The sequence below is a fragment of the Solenopsis invicta genome, chromosome 6 (assembly GCF_016802725.1).
Source record: "Solenopsis invicta isolate M01_SB chromosome 6, UNIL_Sinv_3.0, whole genome shotgun sequence".
Classification (NCBI taxonomy): Eukaryota; Metazoa; Arthropoda; class Insecta; order Hymenoptera; family Formicidae; genus Solenopsis; species Solenopsis invicta.
This window is the reverse complement of record NC_052669.1, coordinates 22098691-22117412: the sequence shown is the minus strand read 5'-3', so window position 1 is coordinate 22117412 and position 18722 is coordinate 22098691. Positions and strand designations below refer to the sequence as shown.

Below are 18722 nucleotides of genomic sequence, written 5' to 3'. Positions count from 1 at the left end.
TGTGTGTATGTACTGTCGCTTTGTTAAAACTAGTCGGAGATCGTAGACACGGGTATCGGAATGTTGAACTTCTCGAAAGATGAAAGACTGAATGGCTCCTTACTCGTTCAAGAGAACTGACCGCGCGTCGCCACTCTTGCCCCGTTTCTTGGAGATCGATTGTTGGGTACAACGACCCCAAGAAAAACGGAGACCAATGTGCCACATAATTGCTATGGTAATGTAGCTGACCGGATCGTTTATATTGTCGGACTCGCCCCTTCGCACGGACTTCCCATCGAAAGTTGATCGCGGATTTTTATTGTTTTGATTGTCCTGATTTCCATCGCGTTTCCGTGAACATTCAATCGCAAAGTTACGCAACGTGAGCACATCATAGTGCTGAATTCTTTAGTTTTAGCGAGTTTTAGCAAGTTCTCAAATAATGTGACAAACTATTTGAGTATCTGTGCAAAGAACACGATTCTCTTATTGGTTTAAAAATTGTTTAATTTTTGAGTCTTATGCAAAATCATTTTGTGTTACTTATTTGCTTTGATCAGAAAATAGCATTACGAGTTGAATCAAATTTTTCAAATATACTAACAAAAATGAAATATTAATGCAAAAGTTTATTTGGATTCACTTATGGTCCATAGATTAACACTTTACTATCGATTTAACTCATTCTTCACCTTTTTCTAGTTTCTCTAAGAAAAAGGTAAAAGAATAAATTAAATTAAGGTCTAAATTAATCTACACTTATCGGGTGGAAATCATCGGGTAGAAACATTTACTCGTTTAAAAGTTATTTGTCTTATAATTGCAGCAAAATATGATACAATTTTGTAGCACAAGTTTTTTGTTTGATTTTTTACAACTAATTTTTAGAACCAAAATTTGAATGTTTATAACTAAAATTTTTTGTTGTTGATTATGAAAATGTGAATAAACCTAAGAAATCTGTAATTTTTAAATTTCAATAACTTTGAACCGGTATTGAATAGTTAAAATATTCCTGATTGAATTTATATGTTGTGAAATATGGTTGACACATAATTGAAATAAAAATACATGAAATATTATTTACGCTTTAAGAACTTGATTTATTAGATTTATTTGTTATGAACTTGTCAATTTATTTTACTCAGAAATACATTAATAATTTCACAACTATCGAAAATGTATCATCCGCAAAGAAATTCATCGAAATTAAAAACAAGAAATAGAATAAATATTTTAATAAAGTAAGTTACAAGTTTACAGTTTTTAATTTTTTTATTCTTGTTATTAATATGTATCTAAAAATTTTAAATACGTAATTTTTAAAATAGAACAGAATATTAGAAGCTAATTAAAAATTTTCATGGAATTACAGTCACAAACATCTGCAACATCTTTGTAACAGTTTCTTTTCGACGAAATAACGATAAGTATAACAAATAGTGCTTATTTCCAGGATTTCCAGTTCGTACAGCGTAAATAAATGGGAATCGCAATCTAACTATATAAATCTGAAGTTACTCTCTGAATGCCGGAAAGATTTGATATCGGCGATCCTCCGTGCTTGCACACGCTGATTAAAATCTGATCACGAAAATCGCGTTCCTTCGGTCGGCGGAACAATGTTCACCGGAACACCGTCCGCCTACCGTAGTTCCAGTCCTTGATAGAATCTACTAATGCTATTTTCTGATTGCTTAGATCAGCGATGATCATACTGTTTATACAGCTGGTACGTAGCTTAAAAGAGATACACAAACAACTCAGCAAACTTCAAATTATTTTATATCTTGTCTAATGTCTTAACACTTTGTCGTTTGAAAAATTTCAGAGAAAATTATTTGTTCACTTTTAGAATAGCATTGTAATAGATATGAAAAGTAGATGTATGGATTTACAAAGCAATAAGAAAGATTCTACAGTTTTAATTATTTTTATCAGATTGACTCTGCTAATTAAAATTAATTACTATTGTATATTTTAGATACAATTATGTTCAATAATGTAATTTAAAAAGTCACTAAGTTAATTCTCTGTTCCTTTTTTTTGCGTTTATGGTACTTACTGTAGGGGAGTATTGCGTACCCTTCGTTTAAGTGTTCATAAAATGCATCTCTTAAAGCAGCACTAGAAAATTTTTATTCTGGGAAGTCTAATAACGAGCGCGTGCCTCGTATATAAACAAAGTTGTTAAAACAAAATTGAAAATTGTATAAGATATTTAACACTAAGGAAAAGTAAATTTTCCAAAAAATCATAAAAATGCTTTTTTTTCAAATTTTATTAATTATCAAAGTAAAAGGACGTCGGCAATAAAAAATTAAAGGTATATATTTTAATAAAATGTGTCAAAACATTCCTGTGTAATAAATACAATTATTTCGATAAGCAAGTTGCTGGATTTTTATTTAGGAAAAACACAAAGTATCGTTGTATTTTGAAATCATAGTTTTACACTAAAAACATGCAGCTAAAAAGTGTTTTTTACTTAAAAAATAGTTTTTTCTAGATATAAACAAATTTTTTATTTTAATATAAAAAAAGAAAATGGCAACTCAGTAAAAATAAAAAAATGCGTTTTAACAAAATAGAGTTTTAATTCGATAAAAAAGATAATAATTGATATAAAAATTATTAACATTTGTATACATTTTTTATTTTCTAACTTATGCATTTACGACACAATGGCATTTCACTTTTGCACCGTGTTGCATATGACTGTGCACATTTGAGACATTTACATATATTGAATTTTTTAATTCAACGAGAGTGGGTAGTAAGCACATTTTTGTATGAAGCAATTTTATTTTCTGAGAGCAAGTTACGCGAATATCAAAAACCACAAATTAAAGACACACAAAAAGAAAACAAAAATAATTTTACTCTACCTTAAGTGCAGCAAAATAATTCTGAAACAAAAATAAAAATTATATTTTTTAATTTATATATATACACATATATATATATATATATATATATATATATATAAAATATTGTTATTTTAATAGCTACTTAATTCTTGTAAAATGTTCAATAAATAATGATCTTTTTTCAACATTTATTTACCTTTAATTTTTTGAGTACCAACATTTTTCTTACATCGTTATCATACGGGGGTATGCTATATCCAATTTTATTTTCGGCATGCAATTTCTTTGACTTCTTCATAGAAATTGGTGACGCTAGGTACATAGAGTAATGTAAACGATAAACTACCTCCCTTATTGACTTTTATGAATGCCGCACGATTTTCAAACACAGAGGATATGATATATATTTCCGTGCGGTAAATGAGGATTAATTATAAAAAAATGTTTTAAATTAAAAACACTTACATGCGCCAAATGATAAAATTTCAAATGATTATCATAATAGGTTAACGTTTCTTTCATATAATGTTTGCGAATTTTTTGATTAAACATTACGGAGTATTTCGTAAGTGGCAGTGATTACGTCAGTATTTTAGTTGCAAGAGGTAGACCAGCAGTTTTCATGTTAAAAGTGTATCTACTGCGTTGCAAGGAATATAGGGTTTGCTCAATCGTTAATAGGATCTTGTCTTAAGAGGGGCTTCGGTTAAACTCCAAACCTCCATATTCTTTTTCCCTTCTTCGATCTTCAATCTTCAACCCGTTCACATCGCGTCTTAACTAAATGTTTATGCAATATTGAAGACATCCTTCTTTCGAGAATCTTTCGAGCATTTTGAGTGCTTTTCTTGAAACTTATTACTAACTTATTATTATTGAATTATTGTTATAATTTATTACTGTTTGCAAACAATACTCCGTTCTTTATTAGTTGATCTACTGATAAAATTATAATAACTTTTTAGTACTTCCTGTAAATTCTATTTCTATTTTAACGAGACTTTGGCGCCAAACGACGTGCTAAGCATTTTAAACAGCATTTATTCGTGACGATGTTACGAGCACTTAACTGACTATATTCGATATTTACGCGAATATTCATCGAGCGTTCACACTTGACAATATTGTTTGTTCTTTTATCGCATATTTTATTGATTTTTATTCACAATATTTCACATCATAAATGTCTTGCAAATTCTAATAAAAAGCGGATTGACATGTTCGAAACGTTTGTACACAGTTTAAGCGTTTGATTGCTTTTCAACAAAACCTTAATTAATTTTTTATTTGAAAAGCTTTTGAAATTAAAAATTAAAAAACATTTTGACGAGCCAAGTTTTAAATCTAAATAGCTAAATATCTTTAATTATTAATTTTAAGAGTGCATTTAATCAGTAATGTAGTTATTAGGGGTGTGCGGGTACCCGAAATTACGGATACTCGAACTTCAGGTCGGGTCAAAATTTTTTTTCAAGATCGAGTCTGGACCCAAAAGTTTGTAAAGTTTGGGTACCCAAAAAATTTCGAAACTTACAGGTACCTAAAATAGAATTGAAACCCAAAATTGAGTCGGAAATCGAAATCAAGTCGGGTCCCGAAATTCTGTCGGAACCCGAAATCAAGACAAAATCCCTAAATTTTGTAAATTTTGAGTATTCGGATCTAAAATTGGGTCAAGAAGCGGTCATAGATCTAAATAGCTTATACACTAATGTGAGAAAAAAAAAAATTTTAATAATTATTTGTTTGAATATTGCTCCAATAAAATTTTTTCCGAACGTAAATATATAATATATTTATTTAGTACAAGGAATGACCACTAATTTAATTATCTTTTTTTATTGAGTAAATACTTATGTATTGTAAGTAAATATTTCATTAGCAGTATTCAAATTTAGTAATTCAATATAAACAAAATGTCTTATGTAAATTTAGTAATTTTTTCTCACATTATAATAAAGTATCTAGATCTCTGACTGCTACTTGACCCGACTTTAGATCCGAGTACTCAAAATTTACAAAATTTTGGAATTTTGTTTTTATTTTGGGTTCCGACTTGATTTCGGGTATCCGAACTTTACAAACTTTCGACTCAATCTCAAAAAAAATTCTCAATCCAACCCAAACCCGAAATCTCGGGTACCCGCACACTCCTAGAAGTTATCAATTTTAAGATAAAGATTTAGTGTAAATAATTAAGGTAAATAAATAAAATAAATATTTATTAAAAAAACATTAAATTAATAAAATATATAATGATATAAACAGTAAATACTAATAATTAATATGAGATGTATACAGGATGTTTTTCTTGTAATTTGGTTTAAAGATTGTCAACATTTTTTAAATAAAGTGACATATTTTCATTAACGTAGTAATGTAATTCACAAAAAGGGAAACGAAGCTACGTAGGAAATATTGACTTTAAGATGACCTTAAAGAGACTATATTTAAATACGATTTTTTTTAAATATTTAAAGTCATTTTAAAGTTGACCTATTTTATACGGTTGAATTTGTTTATGAACTACTCGGTAAATATGGTTTGATGATATTAATGATATTAAAAGTATATCTTTTTATGATTACTAACGTCATACGGCCTACAATGCACTTCTTTTTTTATGTGATTTTAATGTCGTCTTAATTATTACATTTAAATATCATGTTAAATATGTTACGTGTAGTGACGTACTTTATATAACATAAATTGTATTACTACATAACTTATTATTAGATAAGGGTCTCTAACTATATTTTATCAATATATATATTTAATCGACGTTTAATATATAATATTCAAACAAATAAAAAAAAAATATTCTACTTACATAAAAATCAATAAAAGCTGCAACTTTATATTTATATTTATAAAAAAAATATATTTCTATTTTTTTACTAGCATTATTGTACAAATGATCTATCCTGGATATATGTCCATTAACATAAAGTGTTGATAGATTATCATGAAATATTAGTTTTTATGATTCCTGAAGTCAAGCAACGTTGGTGATCGGTCCTGTCTCGGATAAACGACTGCTAGTTTTTAGAATGGTTTTTGGGAAGAATGACACGCTTGGGAGCATTGTGAACTTTTTTCCGAGTACCTTTTTGTTCGTAATTCCGAGTACCTTTTGTTTTGTAATTTTGTTGTGTGTATTTTGGAATGTGATGTCAGTTAATAAAATTTATTTATTTATTTATTTATTTGTAACGCATATATTTGGTCAAAACTAACAAAAGTTTAGACGAAATTAAACGTTATCAATATATGACATTTGGATGTTATTTTTACGTTTCATTAACGTTATGTTTTGGTCATTAATGATGTAACTAATGACGAGAAATTCACGACAAATTAATGTCGTCATGTTTGCTGAATACATTACAACATAATACATTATTAATGAAAATATACTGTTTTATTTGTAAAAAATGTTGATCTTAAAATCTCGTAAAATAATAAACATAAATGGAAAAAATGCTGTCTGTCATATAACATAAATATTCTTTTAAAATGCATAACTTTTTTTCTTGGGTTTTTTTTGTCAAATTTTAAAAAACAGCAGATATATTCTAAATGGTCGAATTACAAGAAACATTTTGTATATAAATATTGATAGCTATGATATGTGATGTATTGTTGATAATATATTAATATCTATATAAATATTGATAATTATGTATATACGTGATATATATTGATATCACTACTATGTATACTATGAGACGTAATGGACTTCTCCATGTATTATATTATCGAAGATGTTAGAAACTTTTGCAAGCAAAAAATAAATTTGTTCATGATACGGGTGGATGATGTAGTAACCATGAATGATTAATGGAGAAAATGACGTCACGCATGCTAGAATGTGATTCTCCGCCTCCGCATCTCACCCTCCTCCTTTTCCCCTCCATGACGCAGCATAGCACTGATTCCACGCACGCCAAATCAGGTCAATCGGTAATATTGAACGTATTGGTTTCAGTAGGAATTGGAGAATATTCATTTATTAATGCTCCTCTCGTTACACGTTCGCAGATACTCGTTGCATGATCTTCTCATGCAATCGCTATAACTTCGATAAAATCTTTTCCACGCGCATTCCTATCGTTACAAGCTGATAGTTTTTTTTTTATCAGAAAGTTATCCTTTGTTAATTAATTCTCTTGATGTGGATTTCATCACTTTGTATTATATTGCAACAGGTTATGTAATGTACTGCAATCTTTATTTAGTATTACATTTCACACAAGAAAGAAGTGCCACTTTTTGAAGCTCATCTTGATGCTTAATAATATTTCCATGTCAACTGTATATTTACAATAGGTTTAGTAAGCCTTAAGCCGTAAGAAATTGACCAACCAAAGTTGATTATTTTTTTCACAATTCTGTGATAGGTCAATCTCTTAAGATTTAAAGCTTACTACATTTGCTGTAGACTAGGATTAAATCCTCGCGTAGCGTAAAATACTGAAGTTATTCCAAACAATTTATTATGAACAATATCATTCGGGACAAAGTTTGTATTTGGAATTCTCTTACTTTGTGATTCTCTTCTTATTTTTGGAAGTCATTAGTTTGAGGGACATACGGTAATATTTATCAATAACCAGTAATAGTTTGGAAAAAGCTATTATACATCTTTTTCAAATGCTTATATTAATTTTGACGATCAAATTAAAGATATTATTTCGAGCTTCAATTTACGTTTGACTTTCAAGTCTGACACAACAATACTGGCACACAGTTTATAGAATTAAAAAATGTATTTAGCAATTTTGATGTGGAAATACTATAATATTAAGTATCAAGATCTGCTTTGACTAAAAAATATGGTACTCTTCTTTCTTATGTTATTCACAAATTAGTTTAATATTCAACTTATTATTAATGTTGCTCATGCATTTACATACGAAAACGTACATTACTGTCATAGAATGAGAATGATGGATTAATTTGAACTAGATTAATCGATCTTTCTTCATTTTGACATATTGTTATTTACAGATTAAACATTTTTTACTACTTTTCTTACTTTTTAAGTTACAATTTTTACTATTTATTTTCTATTTTTAATTTACCATTTTCTTGATTTTATGAATTTTTTAATCTAAATAGAAAGGTTCTTTTATGATACAAGAGAGTACAATACTCGAGTGCTAGTTTCTATCCTTTTTTGTACAAAATATAATAAAAAATATATATCGTTTACAGTAACGAAGTCTCTCTGAATCCGAATAAAGTTAAAACACTCGTTTGTGTCACAAGACAATGTGTATCGCGCATCCAAAGTGCTTTAATCAGTAGAATAGCATCAGTGTGCAATATGCGTTTGTTAATCGCAGGCCGCCGGAAGAGCCCGGAAGTGCTGTTAGGAAGCTTTTCTTTTTTTCTTTTTCGCGACGCGACTTTTGTCCATCCACGCGCTTACATCGCGTCGTCGGCGTCATTAACGATGTCTAACGAGCCCAGACCGGAGAGCTTGGGTGGAACAATACCACTCGAAAGTACATCCATATGAGAGTAAATGAGTACGTACGACGGAGACAGGTAACCGCGCGCGTTTCCGGTTATGAAACACGGCTGTCGACGTTGCGGCGCATGCACAAGTGAACTTTCACGGCGACTGTCTCCCTCTTCTCTTAATACTTCGAGCATAATTTATAATTGTCAAGATGGTCTGTGTGTTCCAAAAACCACTCTTCATTGCTCTGTTCTGAAATTATAATGTTTAGACAGTCGTATATTATTTGTTGTCTTTAATAAAATTGATTTCAAGTTAAAAATAATAACGTTCAATGTATAACAACCTCTTAGCTCCATAGTATTTATAATTATTACAACAGTTACTATTACGAAATCCTATTCTAATTCTCTTCATCTCGATGATAACAAGGCATGAATTAGAGAGACGGAGGATTTTGAATAAAAGGATACGATAAAGTTTTACAAGTACTTATATCCCTTTTAAACATTGCATTAACAACGAAGATTGTTATCCCTAAATAATTATGTGCTATTTTGTATTACAGAAACAAAGTATCATGGTTCGTCAACTGGAAGAGGAGCTCAGAATGAGGATGCGCGGGCCGAGCGTCGAGATGCAGCAACAAATGGAAGTTTTGTACAATGAGAACGAGCATCTGACTCGCGAAATTGCCATACTTCGTGATACGATAAAGGTAAACATTAGTGTGTAAATGTCATAGATTACTTTCCAGTCCATCAGTCGCCTTTACCAGCTCTCTTTATCAAAGTGGGGTTCAAAGTTATTTCCATAAAATAATAGCGCAGTAATCCAGTGTTTCTCCCATATCTGCATAATTGAATTTTCCCGAGAGAAAGAGAAAAAAAAACTAATTTTTAGTCGCGCGGTTTACGAGATTGGTCTTAATCGGCGGGCCTAGGCCGGTTTTCCGCGTCTTACATCGAAAATATTTTAGTCCCGGCCTCGAAATAGAATGGCGCGCGCCATCCGCAAGTTTGGAAAGTCGCTGGAATAATCGCGCGATCGAAGGGGGTCCCATTATAATAAGGGAATAATAAGGATAAGTGCGGTAAATGGAAGTAAAACGGAGGAGGGTCCCCAGGGAGTCGATGCGTGAAAGAGCCGCAGACGCCCCTTCCGGGCTATCCTCCTCGTCTTTTTCTTGTTTTCTCCTTTCTCACCGGGGCGGCGCCCGAGTTTCCCTGACATTTGTGAAAATTTTCGCGCGTCTGCCAGGTATATATTGGACCTCGCGCTATCTTCCGATTTTGTGACACCGCTGCGGACGCCTGTCACGTACCCTAACATTCCGAACGTATTCAAGAGAAACGCGTCAGGCTTGTCCGATTTCTTCCTCTTGAATATTCAGAAATTTAACTTAATTTAATTTTAACGTAATTTTTATCTGAGTTAAAAGTCATTAACTTTACCTTAATTTAATTATAATACAAATAATAGTATCTTATCTATTCCTAATTTATGGTGATAATTAAATTGCAATTTTTTTATTTTTTTTTATTGATATAGCATATTAATATAAATTTTAGAGTTAAGAATAGAGTCTGAATTCGGAGGGGACAACTTTGATTTATTTATTTAAAATTTATTTGCATCTAGCGAAAGCGTTTGATCGTAAACAAAATAATCACGTTCGCGAAATAATCCATTCGGCGATAGGTGCCCGTAGTTTATTGACTTCTCGTACGCCATACGGTTGTGCTTGTAGACCCGAAATAGACGAGGGGTTTAGGTCGCGTTCGAGGTAAACGGCCGATTGTCTGCATGATCCAGAATACTTCCGGAAATCTTGGCAGCGACACGAATATCATCCTCATTGCGATAAATTCGTTAAGTTCGCCACCTGCGGCGTCGAAAACAAGCTGCGTGTAACGTCGAATCGATATACGCAGGCACACAATTGAAAGATCATTTTTCGTTTATTAGAAGCGGCATGACGGGGTATGACATAAATCTTGTCTAGAAAGCTTTTCTCACGTAAAAGCAATATTTTATTTCTACTATGAGAGGGAGTTGATAATAAATTCTGCATATGTTGACTCAATATTTCGAAGGAAAGATGAACCCGGAGATATTCTTTCGAAAAATAATCTCCCGTGAGACACGAAGTGATATTCATAAGCATGACCGAAATGTCGTGGACGGGTCAAATGCACAACGTATGAGAAGCAACTGGTCGCCTTTGGCCATTCGCCAGTTTATGCACTCGGTTTCTCGTCATTCCGTAAATTTTCATTATCGAATTCAAGTCGATCAAATTTTCAGAAACAAAAGGCCTAAGATACCTACTTGTCGACAATCCAACGTTTTTCAATTTATTATTTTAACGATTCAGTACCTATATGACTTTTTAATCATATACCGTGCATTTTAACTGTTTGTCTGTAACTATTTATTAATATGGGGAAAAGTTACTGAATACGTACCGGTTTCCTAAATTGTATATCTTGTTAGTATTTTATATTTTTATTTAATATAAGTAACATTCAATGAGACAAAAGTACGAAATAAATGAAAAATGAGTGATACAGACAAAAATTTAATACATCTTGTTTTAAATATTAACAAACACTTAAAAAATCAAGATATGGTAACTGATATTGGTTTTTGATTAATTTATGGAGCTGATAACACTGAATCGTGTACTATTATACTTGTATAATTTTTATAATTTTATAAAAAAGGTTTATTGTAAAATATTTTACATTTATTATGATATACGTATTTGTGATTATTATAAAGAATAAATTGATATTCTTATAAAATCTATCCAGTTAAATTGTACCATCATAAATTTTATTACAATAAATGACATTAAGAACGATAAACGATAAAACGATAGTAAAATTATAATAATTGGTATAAATAAAATATGTCAATTGCACAAATAAGTTTGAGCCAGTTGCTTTTCATTGTTGTTACTCATTATTATAATTATTAAATATTTGATTCTTTTTGTAAAATTATTAATAAAACAAATATTAGTTAATGATTTCTTATATTAATTATTTTAATTCATAAATGCAATACATTCAAAAGCGACATGCAGAAAGAAAAATTAAAGAAACTTGTTGAAAAGGATTTATAATACATGTATATTACTTGTGAAATTCAAGATTAAACATCATAGAAATAGATATGTGAAATGTTATATTACAAATTTTAATATTTATTTGCGTACACATCAGTATACGAGTATATAAAATGGAAAATCTAATAAAAAAATATTAAGTGATACGTATTCGACTACTTTCCCCTATTAATACATTAATATCCCTATTAGCAGATAATGTTTTTTTAAATGTTTTTTAAATATTTATCTTTTATTATAATGTATTTTAAATATTTGAAAAACCATTTAAAAAAATATTGTTTTCTGATAGGGATGTTATACGATCAATAATGTGTAATACAAGAAGGGATATTTATATAGCTTTCGTCCAAATTCGTGGCTAATATATTTAACACTTGGCTGCCTTGACTCGATATGCCTCAGAGTTTCATTTTGCGGGGTTGGCTATAATTAGCGACTCTCCGTCGGCGATAGTGCGATGCTGTTCCGAGATCAAACGTGCCGGCAGTACGGTACACGTGTTTTTTTAAGATACTCTTCAACCGATGCATTCACAACTGTGAAGTTTGCGAAGGTTTTTATTAAAAGGGTTAATCGAATTAATTATCGAACGTCGGTCGACGTCTCGAACACAACATTCGGAAATTCTCGCAATTCCAGAGCGCGCCGCGTTGCTATCCCCTCGCAGGTAATATCACACGTAAACGTTCCTTTCGCATAACGGGAAAAACAGAAGGCTAGCAGCGAGTGTCTAATTCCAGACTAATTACTTTTCCGTCGTCAAAGAGGCGTGCTAAATTTGTTATGCTGGCCGCAAGCGGTGACACTATGCATCGTTGACCCTAGAATCAAGAATATTATACAGTCGGAGTTCCATCAATTTTCACACAAAGAATGTCATACAAATAATTTATAAATAACGCTACAAAAAAAAAAATAATTTTATACAAAGAAATCTATATAAAGTATACACAGCAACAAAACTCTACACAAATATTTTGCGCTATTTATGTTTTACAGTAAATTCTCATTTTATTTTATTGAAAATGTTAATTTCTTTTAAAGCAATAAAGTAATAATGAGTATAATAATGAATTAAATATCTTAAATTTAATTGTAAAGTTCAAACGTGATGCATCTTTGGAAGAGAATAATAAATATTATTGGATACAAGAGCTAATGATGTGCATAGAAAAAAAGTTTCTTTACATTTAGTATTTCTATTTATTTTACAAAAACAATGTAACTTTAAATAAATATTGTTTTATTAATATAAATTTTTTAGTTTTGTTGTTTTAAATTACATAGTTTGGCAAAAAAAACACGATTGTTTGAAACAATACTTATTTTTAGATGAAATAATAATTTTTAACATCTAATAGCCTTTCTTCGATCGTCCCGTGTGACTCCCCATGCGAACCGCTATTGCTATGATAGGGACCATTAATAACTCGTAAGCAAGATTCAGTATGACGGATATAAGGTTGTACGACGTTAGCTTCAACCATCTATGACTCAACCATCTATATCTCCCCCTTCTCCTCGCAACTATGAATTACTATTATTTATTTACTGCTATTACTATTATTGTTACTATTACTATTATATTATTTTTTATTCCAAATACATTTTTGAATTTTTATTTACAAATTAAAAGAAAAATTTTTTAATATAACATAAATGTAAAGTGTAAATAAAATAATACGATATTTTTACTGAAATAATAAAATTGTTTGGCGCAATAAAATTAAAATTTTAGTAAAGCAATAAAATGTTTTCAACAAATAAACATTTATTGAAGTAATAAAACTGTTTAAGTAAAAGAAAAAAATTATTTCAAAAATAGATTTACATTAAAATAAAAATAATATACATTATTTGAAAAATAAAATAATTTTAATTTTTTAATTTTAATTCGAACATTAGTTAAGTTCGACTATTCTAATATATAAATTTTTTTGGATTAAAAACAAATTGTTGAATTAAAACAAAATAATTTTTTTTGTGTTAAAGGCAACTTTTTAAAGAGAAATTGCGTAGTGCTAAAATTTTTATTGAAGAATCTATCCTTGAATTATTTTTAAGTGAATTTGCAGTTATAAAAAAATGAGAAATTTATAAATCAACATCAGAATCTTTAATATGCGTACCATTACATAATGTAATATGTTGAGTCTCTTTAGGCCTTGTGATTCTAGTGGTACCGTCTGTAGATGCTGAAATAATTTTAACTTAATATAGTGAGCAGCATTTTAAGCGCAAGTGAGTTATCCATTATGATATTCATAATGAAGTCCTAATTTTGACGGTCCACAATTAATTAAGTTTTATGGTAACTTTGGGCTTAATTATTATATTCACATATACTTCACAAATTTTAAATAACGAATATAATTTAAAACATTTTAAAAGTATCATCATGGCACGTTAGTATAAAATAAATATAATAATTAAATAAATAAATAGAAATTGTTGTTTAATATATTTTAATTTACAGAAATTTTTATTATATGTAATATAATCTAAATTTAAAATCTAAAGTGGTTAATGTAAATGTTAAAAGAAAATCGCGATTTTCTTAAAATGAAAGATACTACTGAATTAATACAAATATTGTTGAATCAATGTAAGTGATTGATGAAACAGTAACAATTTTGTGATGAATTGTGAAGCAAAAACAATTTTAATTATTGCAACGTCTTTACTTTTAATTAACTTTGCTAATTCTTTTTTCTTACAGGAGCTGGAATTAAGAATAGAAACACAAAAACAAACGCTGCAGGCTCGTGATGAGAGTATCAAGAAGCTCCTCGAGATGCTCCAGAACAAGGGGATGGGTGAGGCACTTGCTTGCAATTTCTATAATTAATTATTTCACTATTGATGAACAATGATTAACTATTTTAACACTGCATCTTATAAACAAAAACTACATGTATGTGTAATCGTAAGATCAAAAAATCGTAAGAAATAAATGAAGTTAGTTAAATAAAAGAAAAAAAGAAACATGAAGGAAACAGATTAGATTTTATTATAATGCATAATGATGATATATTATATTATAATGCATTATGATTTTTTTATATGAAAAATAATATTTCAAATATTTTATTAAAAAATATCTATTTAAAAATGTGTACAAAGGAATGAACAGTTCAAAGCATAAACTCTAAAAACAAATTGGATTAACAGAGAAGAGTAATTACAAATAGCTTAGATTTTCATATTTAAAAATTGAAACTTTATTTCCGCTTGATTTTACAGTCCACATTTATTTTTCAAACAAAAATATCGTTTTCCAGCGACACAAGCTTTTAATAACAATTTTTTTTTCTTGCATAATTGTCAAATAATTTTTTCGAATAACGCTCGTAAACAGCTTCATATAGCAAATATACATAGCGAGTTATCAGAATTTAAATTTGCGAATATCTCGTTTGCAAACACACGATGCTTGGTATCGTTCTTCTCTAACGAAGGGAAGACTCAATTTTCTCTACAACGAAATTTTTCGCGCAAATGCCGTCGGTCTTTCTCGACACGACTGCAACGGTTCATCGAGTTATCTCGTTAAATCCATGGATCGCAATTCGTCTAAGCAGACGAATCTGCTTTGAAACCATTATTATGATCCATACAAAGGCAAGACTCTCGTTATGCGAAGTTAACGGTGCATAGTCCAAAAAGACATTGGAAGAGAATATTAATCTTGCCAAATAATTTTATGATTGCAAACATGCTTTTACAAATGAGGAAGGTGTCGCTATGAACAATGATTCAATTTGCGACACACGTATTAGAGTAAATTGCCATATTTATGTATGCATTTAGCAGACATATCCATCTTACATCACATCAAAAACTTTGCTTTCTAATTTATTTTTACACGTTTGCATAGAAGTGACAAATGCGAATAAGGGGGAAATAAATCTTTTCAATTAACATCGTTCTATTTATTAATTGCAATGGAAATGCCGTGTGCGTTGAATTAATCATAATAGCGAAAGAGCTAGAAAGTAATGAACAAAGACTGCGCTCGAGTAAACTGTCGCGTTCATTTTTCTAGGATCACTTATTCGTACATATGTACAAATACACACGTACATCACACTCTCACAGTTGCACCGAAAATCCGAAAACCTGGAACCAAACAGTTCCTCCAAGAGTTCCTCGTTACTTTCTGCTGTTCTAGGAAAAGAGGAGGAAAGGATCATGTTCCAGCAGATGCAGTCGATGGCCCAGAAGCAGGTCCTTAAGCTATTTCTATCCGTCGCCATTCATATTCATAACTATAAATATATATATATATATATATATATATATATATATATATATATATGTATATATATATATTTATATATGTATATATATGTGTACATACATTATATGCTCCGCGTACATATATGTATATACATGTATATTTTGTGTGTATCACTCTCATTTCGATCGACGCTCATTACGCATTTTCAATACGCATACGCGTATGTACGTGTATATATTGAACATTAACGATTTGCTAACTTTTCTAAAGGTTTACTTTACACGTATACGTATATACGCGTATGCGCTAACATTAATCGCTGCCCATTGTTCTGTACGAGTAGTTGCTTGCAAGTAGCTTGCAGTTATTGCACCGCCAGTGGCTTTACTTTTCGCCCCGTGTGCCGTGCTCACGCTTGAACTTCTGTGTCACCTGAGATCTGAAAAGAAAAAAGAGAGAGAAAAACAAAGCGGACAAAAGAGACAAAAAAAAACAACGAAACAGGCGAGCGCCAGGGGGTGAATGGAGTTAGCCCTTATCCTTGCACGGGCGGTCCACTCTCGATTCAGGGACCACAACAAGGTTTTGCGAGCTCTTCCCGCCTGCCTCGTGCGACTCGATCGTTGCCCTCAAAATCGATCGGGCTCTCGCGAGTGACGGAAGGGTTTTCCGTTCTGTGTTCCGCAATACAGGCGAGAATAAGGTATGCACATGCGAGATCGGGAAACGGCGATAGGCAACAGGCCGGTCGAAGCTAACGCGACGCTTCGGTCGAGAGGCGCGGAAAATCCGCAGCTCGAAATATCCGTGACAGCGCGAAGGATCTGGCCATTCGGGGATCCGATGAGAATACTTTCTGAAGATCTTTTGGGATTCGCGTGGGTGTGTATAAATAAAAAAAAGAGAATATAAAATTTCCAGAAAATTGAAAGTTTCTACGAAAAATCTAACAGACATCAGAGAAGTGTGTCTTATATGCGAAAGATTTTAAAAAGACTGAGAGAATTTTTAATATGTAAAAAATGAAAATTACTGTAACATCTGGGAATCTAATGACTTCGATAGTTCAAGTATTCGTTTACATTTTACGAAGATCTTCACAATTCAACTTTCATTCGAAGCTCGAAATGGTGTAATATTTCTGGTTATAATAGGTCGTAATAATTGCGCACTTTATCCTCAAAAAAAGTTGCTTGCTTTGATACAACTGGAATTAGGATATTATAATTGTAGCAGAATCTAACACGGCGGCTGTGGGATTCGCTTCTCTCTATGCAATTTTCTGTAATTTATAACAACGAAAAGTTCATATGTAAAACATACAGGAACGCGCGTTTAATGAATGAAAAAGGGAAATTCAATTTCGGAATACGCTACATTCATCTGGGATTACATCTCTTTTTGTGACGTAACTTGTGCAATTGGTGCGCAGCTCGCAGTCAAAATATTTCGATGCGATTCGAGTCAGCTCGCGATGTTCTATTTATTCCGGTTTGACAGCGTTTCTCCCCCCTAGAGAAGGAAAATCGAATCAGAGATGGAAAATCGACGGGATTCACGCCGCCACTCAGAGACTTTACACATGTACATGTACACGCACACAAACACACACGCATACAAACACACACGCATACGACTTTCAGCACGCGCATATTTCGCATCTATGTCGCGTTTCAACGTGCACGCAAAACCGTGGGTTTACTCTCTCACAAGTGTTTTATATATACGCGTACTTTCCCTCACGTCACTACTGCAAGAGTTTTCAAAAATTCACGCCTACAAACGCGATCTTGCTATTCCTATAGACTTTCGCAGCGAACAAGGATTGCGGAAATCTCCGATGAATGCGCCGAGGAAATATCAGAAGGAGTTTGTCAAGTCGTCGCTTTATTGCGAATGTCACTGTACCGTTTAGTTCATTTTTATGGAATATTCGATACTTTACGGTGCCACGCGTGTGTTCCAACATATCGTAAAACTTATATAGCAGAGGTAATATGCGCGATAGAGCCGGACATCTTTGTCGCCGGATAATGCCAAAAAGGCAGCACTTTATTTCCACCAAGATTACGAAAGAAAATCACAGTTTGATGAAAATTGTATACAAAAGAATTGAAGAGTTTCTTACAAAGACTAAACAAGTGCCAAAAAGTTAAATTTTTTTACAAAACAAAAAAAAATTTTCTACTTTAAACCGTTTATTGTATGAATATGGTAATTTTTCTCTATCAATAGATGTAAGAACAAAATTTTCGGTTTTAATTTCAAGAATTTATTTAAAAGAATAAAAACTTTCGGACTTGTTTGATTCTAACAGAAATTTATATTATCGAACAATATGTTAGTTTATCTGTTATTATAACATCAATAATGATAAAGGAAATACATTATTTAAAATATAAACTATGAAGCAATAATCTTTTTTACTTTTTATTTACAAATTTTTATAACATTCTCGTGATAAAACATCTTTTAATTTTTTATAAGATTCTTTTAATGTAAATACGATTTCTTCTGGACATATAATGGGTATAAGAATAAACTTTTAGATTTTATAAGGATTTGTTAAAAAAATTTCTCAAATTTCTTATTTAGTTCTTGCGATAATTTTATATTTATATTTATTATTTATTTATCAAATAATATTTTATATTTATCTTTTTTTATAACATTGATGAAAAGGTAAAAAAGGGAATATTATTTAAGTCATCTGGGGTAACTTCGGTATTTACGCCGCGCAAGGACTTACGTCGCAAAAATCAGAAAAAAATAGGAGTAAAGGTAATTTGCTCACAATCTGTTATATCTCTTTATGTATTAGTATTATATTGTGATTTTAGTTTTTTACTGTTGAACAAACATCGTGAGCTGAATCAATTTGTCAATATTGTGAATAGCGTAGCAAAGTATTGTAAGCTATATAAAATGATTACTCTCTCTCTGTAAGAGAGTGTAAAAGCCTTAGTGGTTATTTCGTGATATATAACTGCAGATGGATAGTAAAGGAATATACCAAAATGCAAAAGT

The 18722-nt window shown here is 30.9% G+C and overlaps 1 protein-coding gene across 2 annotated transcripts in view; it reads left to right on the top strand.

The window, feature by feature from the left end:
- The window catches only part of LOC105203844 (ELKS/Rab6-interacting/CAST family member 1), an 85138-nt gene that overhangs the window by 23270 nt on the left and 43146 nt on the right, over positions 1-18722 (top strand). For both annotated transcript variants that reach the window (XM_039450757.1, XM_011172764.3), the window contains exons 2-4: positions 8888-9037; positions 14175-14271; positions 15627-15682. In XM_039450757.1, the coding sequence (XP_039306691.1) occupies positions 8888-9037; positions 14175-14271; positions 15627-15682 (303 nt within the window). The remainder of the gene's footprint in view (positions 1-8887; positions 9038-14174; positions 14272-15626; positions 15683-18722) is intronic.